The following is a 21,883-nucleotide window of genomic DNA, read 5'->3' as shown; positions in this document are numbered from 1 at the left end:
TTAATTATTTGCATCGTGGAACTGTTTTGTATCATGAATTACTGTTGCAATAGTTTTAATTAACCGAGCTAAAAATCAAACTTGTCAGACTTGAAACTTGGAGGTAGAGACTTAATTGTATCTGGCAGTTTGGCCACCTGGGGCTATATTATCCACACGGAGCACTTTCCCTGTTTGTGCCAAGGTGCACCATCTAAAAGGTGCGGCAGACGCAAACAGGGACAGTGAGCCATATTACGAAGAATGAGCTGTCCTGAGGGCAGCCGCGGACTTGTGCTGCCCTAGGGGCAGCGCATTGAAGTGAAATATGGAGCAGCTGCTTCAAAACTACTCTGTGTTTCCAATGCAGGTGGCTTTCTGCTTGTTCGTTGAAGAGGGAAGAAGATCTCCTTGCATGCGGGTGCAGTGAGTGACTGTACCCACTTGCAGGGGGATGTCTGGGTGGTCCATAGGACCCCTTTTTTCCCATCAAGAGGGCTGCCTTTAGGAAGCGCACTGAATGCATGCCACCTTGTTGTTTGCTTCTCTGCTTGTGTCCCTAATTTGGCGCATTCCCTCATTTGCATGGGCCCACGCCTCCATACAAATGAGGACACAGCCTCTCATAATAACGCCAGTGCTAGAGGTGCACTAGTGCTATCAGTATTACAAAAGGGGACGCATAAGCGTTTGCGGCCTCTTGTAATACCACTGTGCCCCAGGGGCGCACAAAGCGGGTGCACATGCAATTTGCACCCCGTGGCACAATGTATAATATGGCCCCAGACTTTCTTGCAACAGGGACTTTTTACAAACCTTTTTTTTGTTATTGATGCTTTCTCCTGGCATGTTTTCTTTCATTTTTTTAATAGTCCTCTAAATTTGTGGCCGACTTGATTGGTGTTAATCTGGGATACTGGCCCCAAGTGATATGCATTTTGACGCAACAGCCTTAGTGCAATGTTTAACTGTCATTTCACAGACACTCTCCTTGTTTGCATATACCTTTATTGATCGTGGGCCAACGTCATGGGTATTCCTTGATGTCCTGGACTTATGTAATCAGGGGTTGTATTGGTCTACACATTAGGTTGCTTATATTTCAGCTGGAGTGTACCTTAAAATGTTTCATACTCAAGGAGTAACATGTGAAAGTGTCAAATATTGTGTGTATGGTATGCTGATGATGTAACCAAGCCCACAAAACCTGTGCCAACATCACAGTTGAAAGTTGAGGCTAGTTGAAACTGGTTTTCTCAGAGGAGATAGAAAGCCAGAGTGCAGCTTGGAAAGCTGTTCAGAGTCTTCGAAAGAAACATACAGAGTCTCAGATTTGCTGTACGGTCAGAATCTTGCATGTATATGGTATTTCTATACAGTAAATCTAGCCAAAAGAGAGCAGAGCACTGTATGGGGTCAAAGACGAACATAGTCAACAAGTGTCAGGAGAGGTAGCTGGGTTATTGATGGCTAATGCAATTGTGATGTAGTGGTCATTAAGGAGGCGAGTCTTCAACTCCTTCCTAAATTGGAGCAGTCCTTATGGATACAGGGATGTTGATACAACCATGGGTGCACAGATGGGAGAGGCCTGTTGCCTTTTTTTCCTTTTTAGACTCCGTGTTCAGTCTGAAGGTGCTGTCGCTGTAGGTGTGATGAAAATCTTCTAAGTGGGCCTTCCTTTCGAAACCATCCTATGGTTACCATAAACCATGCCCCTGGCCTGTGGCACCATGCCCTAACTGCAAAAGGCACTGCTTAGGATAGTGAAGCTCTCTAGGTAAGAATTAAACCCTAGATCCCTAGGCTTCTAGGTGGGTGTAATGACCATGAAGTAAAGAATAGACTTGCATCATTTTATTTAATGTTTGTTTGTGCACGCTAACCATATTGCCTATTAAAGTGTCATTCTTACAAACTGTGTCTCTCATTCAGCATTTCATCCTCTCAGTTATCAAGAAGGGTGCCCTTAAGGTTAACAAATTTGGAACACAAACATTTCCCTTTTTAAAATAAAGATGTAAACAGTGCTCAATAGTTAATCGGACTATTAAACATCATGCTATTAACTTTGTTCACAGAGTTTTTCAGGTCCTCTAATGGTTCCAACGGGTTTCCTGGTCTCAGATGCGGCACAGTGGGGCTTATTGTCCACTGGCGATGATAAATCTCCCATGTCCACTGACAGTGACGCTGTAGTAGTAGCAGCAGCCATTCCTTCAAACGCATCACTAAGCCCATGAATCTCACACACACTGACTTTCTTGCAATGAGAGAGATTTCAAGTAACTGCCTTCCTGCCTTATTAGATTGTGATTCAGCATAGACGACTGTCACTTTTACTGGAGTGACTTTCATCGAAGTAACTTGAAAGGGTGTATAATAGTTTTTGTTGTGCATTGTCAGACTAACACCAGATCTACTGCTTGTTCAGGAAAATAAGCCCTTCTCTTCTTATCTACATTCATTGCTTTTATAGTACCCTGATCTCACTGAACAATGTCTTTTTGATGTTTAGAGGAAATCAACTAGGAAATCTGGATTAATGACTTTGTATAAACATCAGTACAGATTGGGCATTTTCCTGTTGATCCATGTTAGCTATTTGATAACTTCGTAATTTTTAAGACAAGGCTTAATAAAGGTATATTTAATTGGCTTGAGAAAACAATGGTGAAATTTGTATGTGGTGAATTTAATTTTTGCATAAGTTTCCTAACCTCTGCACCACAGGAAGGAAGTCCATTATCTGATTTGACAGTGGACTTAAATTGTCCTATGCTGAGAAAAGGTCATCGAGAATTGGCAACACCACTACGGAAGACATAGGCAGCAATTTTGTTACAACAGGAAACTTACAATTTTCTTCTCTCAGGACTAGTAGATAAGGTCCTGACTCCCAATTCCTAAAGGTCCTTAAAAATCAACAGCAAAACTTTCCCGCACTATTTGTGATATGCTGGCCAATCGGATTTTCTCATGCTGTGACACAGGTGGCATACGTGTATCACAGAGTCCACTAGGACAACCACATTTGGAAACCATCCCTTTTCTCTTAACATCTATCTGGAGGCCATTATCCCACAGTGACTTTCATAGGCAATAACAACTATTCTTTTGCAAAGTGAATATGGAATCACAATTTTTACTGCCTTGAATAAATACGGTCTGTTCACTATGCTCTTGCTTTAACGCCAAGATTTCTTCTTTTCATGCCCTGGCATTGAAATCACCCACACTGCTCACATGCCGCCATCTGTTGTTTTTAATTATCTTAATTACATCTTGCAGCCCTGCATCATCCAAAATAGCTGCGAAGAGATGAGATTCCAACAATCGCTCTGATGATATACATGAAGAGTGAGCTACTCCTTGGGGCGATATGGGCCCTGCTCGTTGCTTGGTAAGGAAGGTCTTGAAATATAGTGAGCTGGGTTTCAATTTCTTACCTGATTTGTGTACCATTTTTAAATCATAATTCATTAATCTAATGATCCTTCTTTCAAACCGCTGTGGTGGAATTTCTGCTTGAAATTTTCCAAAATAAGAAATGCTTGGAGGTCATTAACGATTGTAAACATCAGGCCAAACAAGAACAAAATTATACTGCGCTCTCACGTCATTACCACTGCCAAGTTTTCTTTTTCGAGTTGTAAGCCTTTCTATCTTACCTTAACGCCAACTAACGGGGTATATTAAAATCACGTCCTGGTTAATCATGTGCTAATATTGTTCCAAGTCCACCTGCACGGTTTTCCAACATTAATTCTGTGCATAGATCTAGATCAAAATAACCTATGTGCTTAGTTATCCACCATTGTTATAATTGTTTCTAATGCCTAACTACAGTCTTGTGTCTGTTTAAATATTGTCCTGTCTTGGTTAATTCTCTCAATGTCGCACTAATCGTTGTGAATTGTGGAATATACTGCATATGATACTGGCTACATCTTAGAAACACAATACTCCTGATATCAGTGAGAACTGATGTCCCTGGCATTGCTTTTATTTTTTCAGGATCAGGCTTAGTACCTTTGATTGAAAATAAATGACCAAGTAAAACGAATTCCCCTTCTTCTAGCTCACACTTTCGTTATGAAGTGTCAAGCTGGCATTTCGCAAACAGATGCAGACTTTTGAAAGTGCTTGATTCTGTCCTTGCGCTTTATTGCACTTAAGAATATCATCAATATTATTAAAGATTTTGTTTACTGTTCAAATAATTTTCCTTGTCGCTTTGTGAAATAATTTGCAGCAGACGAGATTCCAAAATTAAGCCTTTTAAATCTAAATATTCCTAATTGATCTGAAAAAAATGGTAAAGTAACAGGATTGTTTATATAATCCCTGGTGATGAATTTAGAAAATGTAGCCAATTCATGCATGTTAGTTATCGTGCCACTTAACCAAGGTCCAGGGTGTTGTCTCTCAATTGTTATATAAGGAAGTATCATGTGTACAATTATATAAATTTGGTTAGTTTTATTTTTTGGTACAGCTACAAATGAGGACACCATCCTGGTAAGCGTCATAATCTCATAACCTGTCTCCTCTAGCCGAGACTGAGAAGGTAGGATGGATGATTTTGTGGGTAAATGCAGGCTGAGTGCGCATTGCTAAGTAATAGAGTAGCACAACATCAAAGGCTGTACGGGCTAAAAGACTTTACAGTCTCACGTGCAGCCCACTCTAGGTAAAACAGTCTATCACATTTTGGTAAGGTGCATCCCAGGAAACCCCAGCAGAGAAAATTCCCCATCATGTCGTATATAGATCCACTTTTAGAATCGCAATGAGGGTGAAGCTATGGAATATTTGAGGCCACCCAACTCATAATTAATAAAGATATTGGAATCCCGAAGGGCGATTTCCTCTGGTCACGTGCACCTCCCGTCATGCTCCGTGACTGAGAGCCCCAGGGAGCAGCAAGATAGCAGGCAGAGCGTGCTTGCGGTCACGCGGACATACCAATGCCTATTGCAGCAGCCTCTTCTCTCCCCCGTTTTACCAAGACTTCAGACTTTCCAGGGAATCACCCTGGCCAGCAGGCTGTGCAGCCGTGTGCAGCCTCTGTTGCAGAAGACTCAGCGGCAGGGGCGAGCAGGGTACGGTGTGGTGGCCAGCGGCTGGATAGACTGGTTTGACGGCATACTGACGGCTGTTTTCTTTTCCCTGCTCAGACGCGACAATCACCGCGAAAACCCCCTGGTAGGCCTAGAAGGACAGTCCAGAAACACGGAGACCAAAAAGAAAAACAAAAGGAAGAAAAAGATAGGTAGCTGGTTCAGTGCATGCAATATGAGGCCGGGTGGCAGGCTGGAAGCTTCTGATCTTGCTTTTGGTGTTTGTGGAGACAGCAGGCAATGGAGAATTAGCACGAGGAGGAAGAGGAGGGAGCAACTTACAATCAATAATGCTTTTAAGACTGCTGAACGGAGTTAAGTTAGCTGTGCGTTTAGCCCAGCACAGCTGGAAGATCACCATTAGGGGCTCCACAGTGTATGACGTCTGGAGGCAAAAGTACCTGTATCACTAGGGAGGAGATAAAGGAAAAGGGGGAGTTAAAAAAAATAAAAAAAATAAAAAAAGGTGCAAAGAGGAAATCGGCTCTGCTTTACTTTCTGTGTATACTTGGCATTCACCCTCACCGCAGTCAATTCATGGAGTTTATGGAGCAGATTGACCGAATGAGCATTGGCTCGTGTCAGTTTTGCGAGCTGGAGAGCCTGTGCTTAATTACGTTTAGGTACACCAAAATCTGTCTCCTCAACATCACAAAGTAATTGAACATTGTTACATCTCTGCACTAACACATGGGGAAGAGAAGAAGATTCATAGCAGCCGATAATGGGCTAAATGGTTAATGGAGATTGAGCAGCCTGCTACAGCAGCATTAGGCAGCGTAATAGGCGCGATTGTGGGGATAAGGGTGTTACGGAAGTGGTCCACACTACCGCAGATGTGGCTTGCTGCTCCCTCGTTTTCCTATTCTGGACTCTCTTGAAAGCAGCATCATATGCGGCCTCTTGAAGCTTCTTTCCTCACCTCTCTCTACTCCACTGTACTTTATCTTATTCTACTTTACAATGAAACGCATGGCATGGGATACGGGGTATGAGGCACGAACAATTGGAAAAATCCCGAAAGGACTTAAATCCAAGACTTTGACTCCTGCCACGAGAAGACAAGACATAGCTCTGACCAACAAGACCTTGTGGGGGAGGTGGGGGGAGAGAAGTCCATGAGAGAATCCGCAGGGTTGCAGGACCCATCACCTGCCTCTCCAGTACTTCCTGTACTGCTGGGGTCCAGTCCGTTAGAGGATCAAGAACAAGCAACACCACGCCAATGCAATTCATTGAACTTTTCTCTCAACTTTCCACCTCCTTATTGAATGATCTGACCAGTGAGTCTCATGCAACTTTGGCTATTCCAGCTAAACCCGGTACCCTCCCCCTAGCTTTATCTAGTATTGCCCTACAGCATAAGGAAAAACCTGCTTATCTGTTGTTTTCTACTATTAGTAGCAACTTTAAAGGGCCATTAAAGGCAATTGGAAGGGATAAAATGAAAGAGGGAGGGCAAGTGAGAGCAATCTCTCCAACCAAAGAAAATTGAATGGGCAGCGTATTACTTCACGATACGGCATCAAATCTTGTATCAGAAGGCACTTGTCAGGCAGTATCCGACTCGATATCCTCTAATACAAATACTCTTCCACAGACTCTCTACTCCTCTCCAAATACCCTTGTTCCGGCCAGCTTGGTATGCAGGGTAACTGGCATCCCTTTGATGGAGGAGTTGATGGCTCCGATTTTGGAGGCGCTCCGAGCAATAAAACTATCCCAGGAGGAGGCTTGTAGGGAAACCAAGGACCAACTTAGCTAACTAAATACCTACCTAACATCTTTCTATACGAGTATCCCAAGTGGAGCAGAGGGTCTCACATTTCGAGGATGCTGAAAAGCAACTGGAGTCAGCATCATCCCAGATCCAATCGGATCACAAGGAACTTCAATTAAAGCTTGAGATGGAGAACAGGTCTCGGCACTCAAACCTCGGGTTCATAGGGGTCCCCGAAGAGATTGAATCATCTTCATCCGTGACTAAGATAGTCTCAGACCTCATCTATAAATGTATCCTTCTGGAAAAAGCAAGTACTGAAGAGGATCTCTCGATTATGAGAGCGCATGGGGTACCGTTCTTGCGCCCGGCAAACTCAAAGTATCCCCGTACTATATTGGTCAATTTTGGAGATTATAGGATTAAGGAACAAATCATTTCTCAAGCTGTAAAAATGAGAAACTTTAATTCTGGTGAAACTTTAATTCATGCTTCAGCATGTTTTTTGATCGGTCTATTGCTGCTGCCCACTGGCGTCGCAAATTTGTTGGGCTGATAGACGATTTTAAGAGATTTGGGGCCCCAGATGGTATTGTGCAACTAGCTAAACTCAAGTTGTTCCATAAAGGACAGGCTCATATTTTTCAGGGAATACAGGATGCAAAGAACTTCTTCGAACCGCTAAAAAAAAAAAAATGCAATGATATGGTATGGGGGGAGGATGGGGGGAAAAAGGGGAAGAAAAAGGAAGGGGGAAAAACAGTAAAAGAAAAAAAAAATGTATTACGGTATTTGGCTACTAGGTGTATCAAATTGTCATGCTGTGTTTTTTTCTTTTTTTGCCCTGCTACCTTCCTGCTCTTCCCGAGATCAAGGCTCTAGGACTGCCATGACAGTGCAGTCTCTTTTTTGGGTATGGGGGGGTGGTTCACAGTTTGGTGGGGCCTTGACGGGTGGGCCCGCTGGGGAAGGTGGAATGGGGGGGGAGGAGATATCCTCCTATTGGTGGTGGGGGGGGGGCTTTGCTTGGTAAAGGAGGGTTATGGAGAGAACTAAGGGTTATTTCTTGTAATATAAATGATGCCAATAATCATGTTAAGTTTGCTGCTATACTCAACTGGCTTAGGGCCTCGCAATCACAGATATTTCTCTTGCAGGAAACGCATTTACAATGTCAAAATAATTTGCCAAAACTCCCTACATTTATTGCTCAGGCACACTACACATCGGCTAATGCCGCTGTTCGAGGGGTCGCTATATTGGTGTCTCAGGAATTTTCTGGGAAGGTGTATAAGATCCACAGAGACCCGCAGACACGTTGGGTGGTAATTAGTACTCTTATCTCAAATGATCATATCCATTTTGCGAGCTTTTACGGTTCATTAGGAGATGATCCAAGGCCCCTTCAGGGCCTCTATAAGGTGTTGAGCACACTCCCTGGCCTTTTCGTCATTGGTGAGGACTTTAATGTTATTTCAGAGACTTAGATAGATTCTTCTTGTAAGAACAAAAAGCAGAATAAAGCGGAAGTTTCCCAGTGGTTGGGTAAGATTATTTCTGATTTAGCATGAGTAGACGCTTGGAGGACTGATCACCCGCAGGATCATGATTATACATATTAAAAAAAAAAAAAAAAACCCACACAGAGCTTCCAGAATAGACTTCTTATTAACTTTGTTTCTTCTCGCAAGACGCAACTTCTATGCATGCCAATCCTTTCTTGGACCATTCAGCACCTCAGGTCAATCTCAATCTGCTTGGTGAGATGGGTGCTCGTCCTCTTTGGAGCTTCGATAGATCTCTTTTGGCAGATGAAGGATGTGTACAGATCCGTAAGACCTCGGTTACCGATTTCCTGGAGATTAATAAAGACTCTGCTTCCCCATTTTCCATTTGGGAAGCACTCAAAGCTTACATAAGAAAAGGAACAATATCTTATAAGCCATTTACGGTCAAATTAAATAAGGAGACGGTAAAGGAGCTCCACTTGGGGCTCAATCAAGCACAAAGAGCCCTCCTGACCTTTCAGGACCCAGAGGCAGTCACAAGATTGAGTGTGGCACAGGCCAAGTTAAGGGATTGTTTTTTATCTCACAAGATAGTCAATCAACATACAAGTTTGCAGACATGGTATGAAGAAAGTGAACACGTAGGCACATTTCTGGCCGGGTCTGTGAAAAAAATAAAATCTCATAAAGACACTCAAATCTATTTTTGATGAGGGTCAAGGTTCTCTTGTAAACAAACCAGAAGATAGTGAAATAGTCTTTCTGTCTCACTATTCAAAAGTTTATTCTCACTCTCTTCCAACCAATGTTCAGCGGATCAATCAATACCTTGATCCAGTGATTCTGCCAATTTTGGACGAGTCATCAAGGGCAAAACTCATATTACATATCTCACTTCTTGAAATAAAGGAGGCAATTGTGGCTTCACCGAATGGGAAGGCCTGTGGGGAAGATGGTCTTCTGGCAGAAGTCTATAAAATCCTTGTAGACCAAATAGCCGGGTTCTTCGTTCTTTTTAATAATATCCTACAGGGGGAAAACATACCAGCAATTTTTTTTTTACAAGGGCCACAGTGATTAGCTTTCTAAAAAAACAGATAGGCCGCCTCAGAAACGTGATTCTTATTGTCCGAATAGTCTACTAAATCTTGATTATAAGCTTCCAGCAAAGATATTGGCACAAAGATTGGCCTTAGTAGCTCAAGACCTAATCTATGAAGATCAGTGTGGCTTTCTCCCAGGTAGGCTGTTGGCGACTAATACTAATTTTCTAATCCAAGCGATAGATTATTACTCTCATAATAACAAACCGGTGGCTATCATAATGTTGGATGCAGAGAGAGCCTTTGATCTAGTTCAATGTGAGGTGCTTTTTAGGATCTTGGTAAGTTTACGTTTCCCAGACAATTTATCCAGATATTGAGAAATCTTTATTCTAAGGCCCAAGCTAAAATTCGTATTAATACACACATAGCAGGAACCCTACACGTTTATTGAGGCACGCCTCAAGGAAGCCCCCTCTCCCTGAAGCTTTTCGCGCTGTTTATTGAGCCTTTAGCCACGGTGTTGTGCCAAAATACTTCTATTCTTCCTCCCAAACTAAAATTGTTTGCTGACGATCTGATTCTCTATCTTGCAGCAGAGACCACAAATCTCGCTAGGGCTTTTGCTAAAATAATGGTCTTTTCAGATTTGAGGGGAATATAGGATTAATCATTCTAAATCGGAAGCTCTTCTGTTTAATACCACCGATAATATTCTTCCCTTGGGTTCAGTACCGTCTCTTTCGCCCCATTAGATATCTGGGCATTTATGTATCACAAGATTTTTTTGATCTTTTTGGTTTAAACTATATTTTTACTTTTATGAAAGTGCAACACCTACTACAGAAATGGCAAGCCTCTGCTTTGTCAATTATTGGACGTGTGGCATTGGTCAAAATGTCAAGATGATGATCCTACCTCTTTTTCTATTCATCTTCTCTAGTGTGATTATCAAAATTCATAATTTTTTTTTTAAAGAGCTCGATACAATACTCCATCAGTTTATTTGGGCCAACAAAAAACCAAGGGAACAGCTGGACATCCTCTCAAGGATGGAGGACTATCTCTCCCAAATTTTAGAAGGTACTATGAATCTGTTTTTTTGGATTGGGGTTCCAGAGCAGTTCTATCCCCTAATCTTAATTCCTATTTGAAGTCTATGCTATCAGAACTCCGATGTCAGCTAGCACCATTTCTTAGGTTCCCGCGTCAGCCTAAACGTACTAGATACAAAGTCCCTACATTAATCTATACCAGGCTTCTTCAATTTCGAGTGAAATATCAAGTTCCCAATTTTCATCCAGCAATGTTACTGGCCCACTCAGGGACGATGGGACTAAAGCTGATTCCATTGCATCTTAATCAATGGCTAAATCTGGGGTTTACTAGATTTTCAGATTTGTTTTTTTGCATGAAACCAAATCACGATGTGGGCACAGTGTGAGGTTGGAGTTCCTATTTCAGACTTTCTAAGATATTCCTATCTTCAACTATTGAATTTTTTGCTCCCACACATCCCTTTAGTGGATCCATCTTCTCCTCTTATTGCCCAGGCATCTTATGAGAACCAGAAGTGCATCGGCAATTGATATTGGATCCTAAGATCTCAGGCAACATTGCGAATAGTCCCATGCTTTCTGACAAAGATCGATGACACCACGGGGTGCAAAATAGATCTGAAAAAATGGAGGAACCTCAATAGCTTATCTCACAAGGCGATAAGGGGGGGGGGGGGGGGGGGGGGGGGGGAGGGGGGGAAGAGGGCAAACTTCAAGAGAACGGCTTGCTTTTCAAAATGGATGCTATATCGCACTCCAGCACAAATCAAGAAAGTATTCCCGACCACTTCAGGTTCTTGCCCATGATGCAATGGTAACCTGGGGGACTGGCTCCATCTGTGCTTTACCTGTCCCAAGCTTATGGAATTTTGGGACAGAATTTTTCAGTGGTTCATCGTGAAGGTATGGTGTGTACTTATCCCTGATGCTTTGGGAGCCCTGTTTGGCACTTCGTGTCCCCCTGAATTAACTATTCGGGCAAAACAGATGCTATTTATAACATCACTGATTGCGAAATCTCTAATTTTACAAGCATGGAAATCACTTATTCCCCCTACATTTAAAGCTTGGGAGGCGAAAATAAATGTGGTGCGCTTTAAAGAAAATCAGTATGTGCAAAGAATAGGCACAGTCCGCAAGTTTAAGGGCATTTGGGGACCGACTTTCGAAATAGAGGATGCACTTATGGCATTATAGGACGCTGAAATGTGCTCTTACATTTGTGGTCTGTTGTAGAATAAGTTCAAATATTGTTTTTGATGATCAATTGTAATTTTATGTTTCCCTCCGTGTAATCCTCATGGTCTGTATCTGCTCAATAAAAAATAAAAAAAGGGAAAACGAAAAAGATATTCGAATCCCCTTACGGTTAGTGAATACATTCAGACTATCAGCGGTTCGGTCAAGGACCTATGTATTTGGTAATGAATGCAGTCTGGGTCAAAGAGACCATGGAGTTTTTCAAGAGAAAAGTCTATGAGATTTAGTTTCAGCTATGTCATCTTGTGAGGTGTAACAGCTTAGGAAGCATGGTCCTCCTAGGCAATGTGGAGGAAATGTGAAGTTCCATACTTCTCATATTAAATAACACAAATAGTAGGTCAGAATTCCACATTTACGTGGTAAGTAACCCTCAAAGAGAACATCTTTCTCATAGGCTTAAATGTGAGGTAGGACCACAACCTATAAATACAGAACCAAAAGGTGGCAAAACAACTTAATGCTGGCATAAATGGCACATAAAGGGAGTAAGGAAAGTAAAGAATGCCATAAAACTCAAATCAGTTTTAAATGATGCAAAAGAATTAGAATGCACCTCATAAGCTAAATGCTTTCAAGGTAATCCAGCTCCCTTTCATGTTGCCTTGTGAGTAACAGACAAGATCTAGAAAGGACTTAATGACTTAAAACAGTGGTTCCCAACCTGTGGTCCAGGGACCCCTGGGGGTCCGCGAAGCCTCCCCTGGGGGTCCATGACTGCTTAGAAATTTAAATAATATTAACAGATTAATAAAATGCAAATAAATTAAGTGGCTAAATATGCAACTGAAAATTTAAAAACATACAGTAAGTGTCAAGGAACTTAAAATTGGAGGCTAAAAATTAAATTAGTATGTCAGATTGATTTGTGGAAACAGTGCAGGTGCATCAAACAGAATATAGTATGGATGATGTGTGGCTTCAACTGAACTTAGAAAAGCTCTACCCTTCCTATTACATTTTTTATTTTTTGTATTTATATTTGCTTGCAAATGAAATAAAATGTGTTATTTGTGTACGTGTTTGATGAATGCTTGTTTCTGTATGTTTGTGTATTGTTTCAAATCATCAACAATGTTTAGGCTGGGGTCCCTGGCTTCCAGTAATGACTCAGTGCAGGGCCCCTGGGTTCCAATAACAATTCAGTGGGGGTCCCTGGGTTCTAGTAATGATAAAATGGGGGTCCAAAGAAGACTAAAGTTTGGGAACCACTAATTAAAAATGGATCTCATCTACAGAATTTTTCAGAAGCTGGCAAAAAGTGTAAATAGTTTGAGTTCAGTAAAATTAAAAATTAAAATCTGTGCATCCTAGTTAAAGTGTGGACACTGGTTGTAGCTCATTTACATGCACTCCAAGAAGAACTTTGTACAATACTTGATATTTAGGCACTCATTATAAGTAAAACTTTTAGGCGGACATTAAAATGAGTCACTGAGATAGTCCAAATGCATCAACAATCCCATATTCAAATCATATTCCCAAGCATTCAGTTATGCCCACACTATGCTCTGCATATTGGTATCAACAAGAATTCATGTTGCTTAGCTTCACTACGGTGAAAAGGCAAGACTCCCTGCATAGACAACAGCACCCAAAACTATGCCTAGCACATACTGAGATTGCATAGCTAATCTTGAGAATGCAACAAGATCTACACCTTCTCCATACCACAAACCTCTCTATGGCGAGGTCCTTTTTTCACATCAAAAAGTGCATTAAACCTCTAAGCGACATCTGCAGTGTACCAGAGGGATGTAGGTTGGGGGGGAAAGCCTGTCTGTGACCCCCATCTCTGCACTGAATCATAAGCACTTGAAACGAGGCTTTCATGTACAGTCTATTTTACTCACTAGCCCAACAGTGACTATCACACAAAAAAAAAAAAACTGAGAAAATATAAGCAAAATTAAGAACAGCTGGAAATAGAATATTACATTCACAAATATATTTTAGTCAGAAAGTGGGCCTTTGTGCAGATGTAAAACTGGGGGGGGGGGGGGGGGGGAGTATGCCTTTATAGACCTATCCTGCAGAACAAATACAGGAAGGTGTAGTGAATCCTAGTTCGTTTTAATGGGATAACAGGAGTTAGCTTAGCCTCTGGCTTGTAGACTTGTGCCCCAGTCACCTAGTGACTTTTAACCTACTTAGCTTGCTCTGTCTTAGCCCATTTAATTATTTATTTCTTCTAAGATGGCTGCCTTGTTTATAGTTAGGCCACTTGTTAGGAGTTCCATTATCAGTGTCACCGCGCCAAGGCGTCAAGATCAAGCACCAAAGACAAACAAACAGTAGGTGTTCACACTTAGGGATTTTACCTCTCTATACTTTCGAGGGATTGTTGATATTAATTGCCGTCCCAAACATGCCTGTTATCTATTGTTTAGGAATACACCTACGTCAGGGGACCTTGTAGATCTGTATAAATACATCACACTTTAGACAGATAATCAGAGGGATTCCGACCAGAGGGCATCGCCACCATCGCTGATACCGATGCTGCAGTCGTCTTGACGCTGACCCAGTCTTCGTGTCCCTCCGGAGTCTGAGATAGAGACCTCATTCCAAGGTAACGAGGGTTGGGGGCTCCTCTCATGGACACAGCATTGGCAGATTAGGTTTAACAAACCCAGCTCTTCTTTAGGTAGAAGGTTAGGCCTATTCACATTAGGGTATTAGGGCATATTCCATCTCATTCATCTCTTTCATGTATTGCAAAATGGTGGGGGTCTTCGTAACAATGACTCTTGTTTTCACAATACTGCTACTTGCTATATTAATTATCCTAATCATTGCAGTACATGCAACTTATCGCAAATTGCAGTTATGTTAAATAAAAACTATTATAACTTCACTGCATCTGGGTCATTGCCTGCGTTTGTATGAGACATAATATAACTGTGAGAAAAGGGTAATCTCGGTTTAACCACGACATTCCCTGAGATATCTTATTTTCGAGTACACGCGTAAAACGGCTGCAATAAATCACCTTTTACTATTATGTTTCTGGTGAGGTGCTGCTAGTGAGCCGGTAAGGTTGGGACAACAGTTGCGACTTGTTGTAGGAAAGACGCAGTCGCCTATAAACAAAAGTACTGTCATCCTTAAACCAGCAGTCTTGCTCAGAGCAAGAGTCCAAACTACGACAAAGGCAAATATTGTCACATGATGCGACACACACTATAGAGCCAAGTCTTTTGTTCTGGGAGCTCTAAATTGAAAGAAGGAAACAAATAGACGGGGGCCCCAACTGTGATAAGGTTCCATGCTAAGGTTGTAGAGTTCCTTGGCTACCTCACAGCAAGATTTTTCTATGTATTGTAATATATAAATCCATATAAACCATTTCCTTTCAGTTTTCTTCTTTCATCATGGACAGACAATGGTGCTCTGTATACTTTTTAAAACAAGTTTGGAGTCCATTGCAAAGCTGTTTTTAAGCATCTGGAAAACAAAGGCCCTCATTACGGCTTCGGTGGTCTTTTAGCAAGACCGCCGAAGCCACTGCAGCCAGCATATTAAAAGTTGCAGCCTGGCTGACGGAGGTGCACCATCAGCACCGCCACACCACCAAAACTCTGCCCGCCGTATTACGAGCCGTAATACGGTTAGGCGGAGTCTTGCTGGTGTAGTGGTGATGGCGGTGCAACACTGCCAGAACCCATCCCCTCCCGGATGACCAGCTCGCAGGAAAAGGTACGTGGATCGTCCAAAAGGGTGTGTGTGGTTCTTGTGTGTGCGTGTATGTGTGTGAATGGGGTGCTTTTGTGTGCGTGCGTGTGTGTGAATATATTTGTGTGCGTGTGAATGGGGGGTGCGTGTTTGAATGGGTTTGCCTCAGTGCGTGTAAGTGCATGTATGCGTTTTCCAGTGTGCATGTTTGTGTGAGTGTGTACGAGTGAATGGGGATATATGTAGCAAGTGCGTGGATGAGTGGGGTGCCTGTCTGTATGTGCATGGATGTGTGTGGGTGCATGTGTGAATGTGTGTGAACGTCTTGGGGTGCTTGTGCCAGCAACAGGAATCAGGATTCCTGTTGCCGGGTGCGTGACTGCCACGGAAAGCCTGCTGGTGTGCAACCTCGTAATCCGGGCGGCGGCCTGAGGCCGGCCACCAGATTGGAGGAGTTGTCGCAGCGGTGGGGGCCAGGCGGAGTTGTGGAGGTTTGGCTACAGCCAAACCCCACAACTCATAATACATCTCAGTGGCGGTGAGACTGCCATGGCGAGTCTGGCGGTCTCATGTCCGCCAGAATCGAAATGAGGGCCGAAATGTTTTAACCAAGTATGTTCCCACTATCTGTTAACAGGATATTGAGTATGCAACAAAAATACCTGGTAGTCGTCCACAACACTGAAGGTATATTCGTGGCTTGCGATGATATGATGACAATTTGTACACATATCTGAAACAAAATAATACAAGATAGAAAATAGAGACCTTTAATATTTATTTAGTGATGTAAGGAGCAAACACTTCATTGTTTTAGCTAACATGTGGATAAGTACTGTCGCTCTCATTTGCTTCCCTCTAATCCATTAGCATGTGCAAGCTTTCCTTCCTCCTCTTGTGTTTGTGCCTGGAACATGAACGCATTACTTGTGTTCTTCCACTGCTTCCTTTCCACGCACTATTTTGTTTCTTTTTGTTTAAACAACCCACAAGACTGCATGTGTTTTACAGCTGTTTCCCTTATATACTTTCATCTTCCCTCTGCCGCACTGCATGTGCCTCTCGCTCACCAGAATGCTTCTCCTTGCCAGCTCCACGTGGCTCTTTCACAGCTGTTTGCTTTTCTCCCAACCACACCGTCTGTGTTGCTTCCGACCCCTACTTGTGCCCTCCATGGTGCTGCCTCCTCCTACCCCTGCCCTCTGTGTTGCTTCCGAGGGCATTTGGGTAGGCTTAAGGGGAAACACGGAACACAAGTGTACAAGTGAAAGATAAGTAAAGGCGTCTTTTGTCTTATCCAGCTGGTTAGGCGTGGACAGGTAGGTCTGATGGCAGATGGTACTGATTTCAAATTTAAATGACAGTCCAATGCCTAGGGATGCTGGATCCACATAATTCATTTGGATAAGGGGTACTGGATCAATTGTACCAAATGCATTCACTTATTGCTAAACTAAGTGAAATTATATGTTCTGGAGGGCACGTATCCTCATAGTTATGTTTGAATAGGTCTAGAACTCTTGTTTAAGCCTATTTGCACCTCAAATTAGTTTCTTCACTTGGATTATGGTTTTCAGAGCCCTTTGCTTACAGAGATTCATTTCTGACTGACCTGTTAAGAGTGTAGATGTTTGCTATCCTCAATACCAGCAGATCAAAGGAACTCTGCACAAACATTTCAAATAAACAAGCTGAAATTAAACAGTTCCCATGGGAAGCTCCAATTTAAGGACCACACAAGTATTTAAAAATATGCCATCAAAAAAAGCAAAAACTGTTTATTACTCACTTCCAATATCTCCAGTAAAATGTTCACCCAAGAAACTGTACAACATTCTATCAGAACTGCATAACCCAGAATATGCCATTACCAGGAACCCTCACTACCCAGACCTCTGTGAAGACCTTTCAAGTCATCCTGCAACTTCCCTCGTCAGACCATGAAAAACATGACAACATCAGCTGGAAGACAACAGTTCTTGACCAACTTCAAGCAATACTGATCCGCTCTATTCAAGCCACTGCTCTAGGTCAGTAGCTCAGTTGGATCCCCATCAGACATGTATGCACCTTAAAGTTTTTAATGATTTCACAGTTATCATGAAAGTCCAGGAAAGAACCAAAATAAACAACTCACTAACCTCAGGCATCTTCCCCCAAAACCTCAAGACCCCCTACATCAAATAAACCAGAGAGAAGAAAGGCCATGATCTGTAAGTGACCATTTGCGGGTAAACTGATGAAACCCCCTTGCAGAGGAAAAGAGTTTCCCCACTCAATGGAAATGGCATTTTAGTTTTATTACTTTTGGAGACATTTGTCACCATTGATACAGCCCACCACGCTATGTACCATTGAGGGTAGAAGACACTGGCACATTGAGGGTAGAAGACACTAGCATTCAGTGGGTTAATCTAGAATGAATTTCTTTGTACCTCTCTGCTAGATCAAGCATCATCTTGCACCCTCCCCATATTTGTCTACTCTTCTCTCCATCCCTCTTCAAAATGTACTTCAACCCATTAGTTACTTCATAATGTACTTCAATTTAAGTGCTACCATGATGCAGAAGACAAGATGATCTTCAAGCTTGAAAAGACGACTGACCTTCACTCTTCTGGCCTAGATCGCTGCCACAGAACCTTGGGATCAATGGATGCTAATCATTTGGAACTCAACTCATCTAAAACAGGAAATCCCCAGCTGGGGAATAAAGGACACTTTCAAGCTAACAATCATCTGCCATCAAGACCCCTAGACCCTTCCTGGGCAACATCAAATAAAGCAAGATACATGAGGGTGGTAATGAATTTCAACTGATCACATGTGCCTTAAGTGAACCAAGTCACAAGGACTCCAAATAATGTTTCCCAAACGTTGATAAGAGTAGAGGTTTTGGAGTACACTTTACCTTCTAAAAAGCCTACAAAGAAAACAGAATGCCAGGTCTAGGTGACTATTATTCTTTCCAACCACATCACTCTACCTTTTCAAGGGCTTCTCTCGCTATGAATGGCTAGATGCTCCTTCATCCAGGCACTCTTTGCTACTAGGGCCATCAACAGCACCAGCCTATTTTTATTCAGGTGATGCTTTGGCAATTATCGACACCCCTATGGGGAATCCCACACTTCAAGAAGACATGCATCAGTGGAACTTTCATATTTAGGGAACAAAATGCAGGAAATCTCTCCCTGCAAAGATGTATCTGTTTTATACATTTCTTTTTACTGCTACGGGCTGTACATATAAACCATTTTGTTTATGGCTAATTGGTATGTAGGCACTGTGCTTTATTCCAGGTATGGGTTTGTGTACATAAAAAGTAAACAAATAAGCAATATTAATAATTATCCACAATTTAGGAGGACAAGAAAGACCTGGCTGTCCACCAAAATATTCCAACATCATCAGAAGCTGGTATTTACTCTGAAAGCCATGTTTGGAAATCTCCATAAATGATAAAATAATTAACTACTCAAAGGAGGTTCAGTACTCATGAGTGTGAATGTCTCAGTGCTTTGTTAGATATCTATTATTCGAAAGTTAGACATGCATGAACAGGTAACTCAATAGATTTCAAGCATCTGCCCTTGTCCACGTGTTCAAACAATTCAAAACGTCACATCTGTGAAAGATAAACGTAAATAACTTTGAGTAATTAAGCACTTTACGATACAAGTCAAATACATGTATAATTAGTTTAACCATCCACTATAATCCCCTCAAGCCGTTATTTTGCAATCAACTGTATTTTCGTTCACCTCAATGTCATTGTTGCATTGCTCATAAAACTCACTCAATGTTGGTGCTTAGTAATGAAAGTATTTTTGCCACTGTTATTGAAGTTTTTCATTTTTCTTTCATGTTTTAAATTAAGAATTTCATCTTAACACAATTAGGTCCACAAAGCCTCCGTCCAATGTGAAGAACATAAACAGCAGAATTCATTGTTCCCAAAACTGATCTAGGGAACAGAAGATAGCAAAGGAGCCAAGAATCAAATCTAGCCCTCTGGTAACAAACCACTTTTCCTCCCCCAAATGTGAGTAGTAGCTCTGCTTAAACACAAATGACAGGAGATTGCAAGATGGTGGTGACAGTATTCTTCAGATGGTGCAATACTTCAGCATGTAATATTCTGCATTGCCCACAAAAGCGACGTATCCTACTCAATTATAGATGCAGAGATTAACAATATCTGAAAAAGGAAATTACTCCTCTGGGGCCCCCGAACAATCTTGTTCTAGAAAATAATGGTTTGTGATTAATGCAGAATAAGAAGATGGGTACCCTGGGCTTCATCATAGAAATGGTCTTGCCTAACCTGGAAATTCAGAGTTAGACAATGAATTCCAATAGTGCTGTTTTTTTTGTCTGGTTCTACAAAAAGAGTGCCTCCCCCTCAGAAGACAATTCTACATATTAGGTCGTGCCTCTTCCTTTATTATAATTATTCTAAGGTCCTCTGCCTTACAAAGATGTACAGAGATTGAAGATTAAGGAGAATCTACTCGTTAAGAACTCAGTTGTTGAATTTAGAACAAAGAGCCACGAATGGATGGTAAGCTTTAACACTCCTCCACACTTTTCATAGAACCATGTATCAAGCAGGATGCCCAGTGGAGCGTCCAGTGAAGATAATTCTAATTGTGGCTCAGAAATTAAACGTACACATCAACTGTTTAGAGCAATCAGCATGTCTTTTCACAATACAACAATTCATCCTTCTGCAGATGACAGCATCTCGGTGGTTCACTATATCAATCACCTTACCAGAACAAAATCTAGATCTCTAGCAGGGCTAACAAATGCCTCCTGGTATGACTGTCTTCAGCAATAGACTTCCATTCAGGTGGAGTACTTACAGGATTATCCACCACTGAGGCAAGCTACAAGCTCATGCTAGCTAATGGTCTACTGAAAACGAAGGCAGCATCCAGTGGTGCTCTAAATCCTGGTGTCTTGCTGGTGCCTGTAACACAGACATTTCAACTCAAGACTGAACATTCAGATTTCTGGTGTTACAGGAGGTGGCAGGACATATACCTTTCTACACTGCTGGAGTGTGTGATAACCCATACAGCCAACGTCAAAGGTCAGGGGGGACAGATGACCAAGACTTAAGTCTCCATCTACTGTACACTGTAAGCACAATGTCTAGGTTTTCTGGTACTTTTTACAGATTTTCCAATCTCTCCATCCTAGAGCCAATGTCCTCATTGACTACCCACTATATCTTGGGGGTTCCCCATTCTTGAGGACCTTGTGGGTTCAGAATATAGATTGCATTCCCGGTTTCTGTATGGTTCATTAGAACTTATTGAACACTGAACCTCTTAGGCTGTAGATTAGCTTGGAATGCATGGTCTGACTGATGTTTGGAGTGAGGCTTTGATTGCTGTATTCCATGTTGACTTTTGATGAGTCTTCAAAGTCCTTTAGCCCAGATTGAAATTTCTGCCACATGGTACCAAGACCAACATCAGGGTCAATATTTAGCCTGCATTCCAGGCAAAAGCAAAAATAGCAGCGATCCAATGCCTCCAGGTGTGACAAAGCAGGATCCAAGACCTGTGGTAATACTTGTAAGATGAATTGTTCCATGACAAAGAAGCCATACAATACGGTGCCTGTTCTGACCCTGGCCTGGTGGGTCATTTGGGTGACCCAAGTAGCAGGAATTTACGTATTGAGTTTCCATATAGAGCCCATTCAGTTATTGATACGATTGATTCCAAACCCTTGGCAACAGGGTCAAGAAAAGAAGACACCAAGAAGGCTTCGTTATTTTACAGTTTCAACGCATGAGAAATGTTACCTTAAATTCACCAACAAAGTGGTTTCAAGGAAGATGGATACACATTTAAAATGCATAAGAAGATCCTATGGGTCTGTCTTGCCACAGAATAAAGATGTTTTAAACAATTAGAAATTCCTGTTTCTAATTAAGACATGGGTTAGTATTACAATCAGCGTAGTACTTTAAAATAGTTTTCGTTTTCAGACTTGACAGCTGATAGGTGGTTTGACGACTGTTTAGAAATCTGTAGATAGATTGTCAATAACTAGGTAACACTGTTGTCAAATGTAAGCCCTCTCGGTTATCAGTTTGTTTCTTTGTTTTTCTGTGCACATAGATTAGAGCGGGTTCAACACTTGCCAGGCAGGCCTGGAGTGCTATTATATTACCTACTGGCATTACGTCTTGGATTAATTGAAGATTAATTACAGGGTAATTACACAAGACCAGCTAACAGGAGATTGGTTGATCCAGTCATATTATTTTCTTGTTTAGACTACAGGTTTCCAGAATGTTGATGGGAAATGTTGCCTTTCTAATTTTATTGAACTGGTGAGTTCCACTACTAAAGAACATGGGTCCATATGTACTAAAGCGTTTTCTCAGACACAGAATGTGAAAAACACTTTCCCATACCAGGTACATGATCTCTAATGTTTAACTATGTGCCTCTAATTTAATTTAGATATTCAGTTATCTAAGTATAGAAACTGC

General features: G+C 41.8%; 1 protein-coding gene across 1 annotated transcript in view; it reads right to left on the bottom strand.

The window, feature by feature from the left end:
* The window catches only part of CHURC1 (churchill domain containing 1), an 80,962-nt gene that overhangs the window by 36,207 nt on the left and 22,872 nt on the right, over nucleotides 1-21,883 (bottom strand). Inside the window, exon 3 of the mRNA XM_069208908.1 lies at nucleotides 16,029-16,099. Within this exon, the coding sequence (XP_069065009.1) occupies nucleotides 16,029-16,099 (71 nt within the window). The remainder of the gene's footprint in view (nucleotides 1-16,028; nucleotides 16,100-21,883) is intronic.

Source organism: Pleurodeles waltl, chromosome 9 (genome assembly GCF_031143425.1).
Source record: "Pleurodeles waltl isolate 20211129_DDA chromosome 9, aPleWal1.hap1.20221129, whole genome shotgun sequence".
NCBI classification, from domain to species: Eukaryota; Metazoa; Chordata; class Amphibia; order Caudata; family Salamandridae; genus Pleurodeles; species Pleurodeles waltl.
Note: the sequence above shows the minus strand (reverse complement) of the source record. Positions and strands in the feature narration are given on the sequence as shown.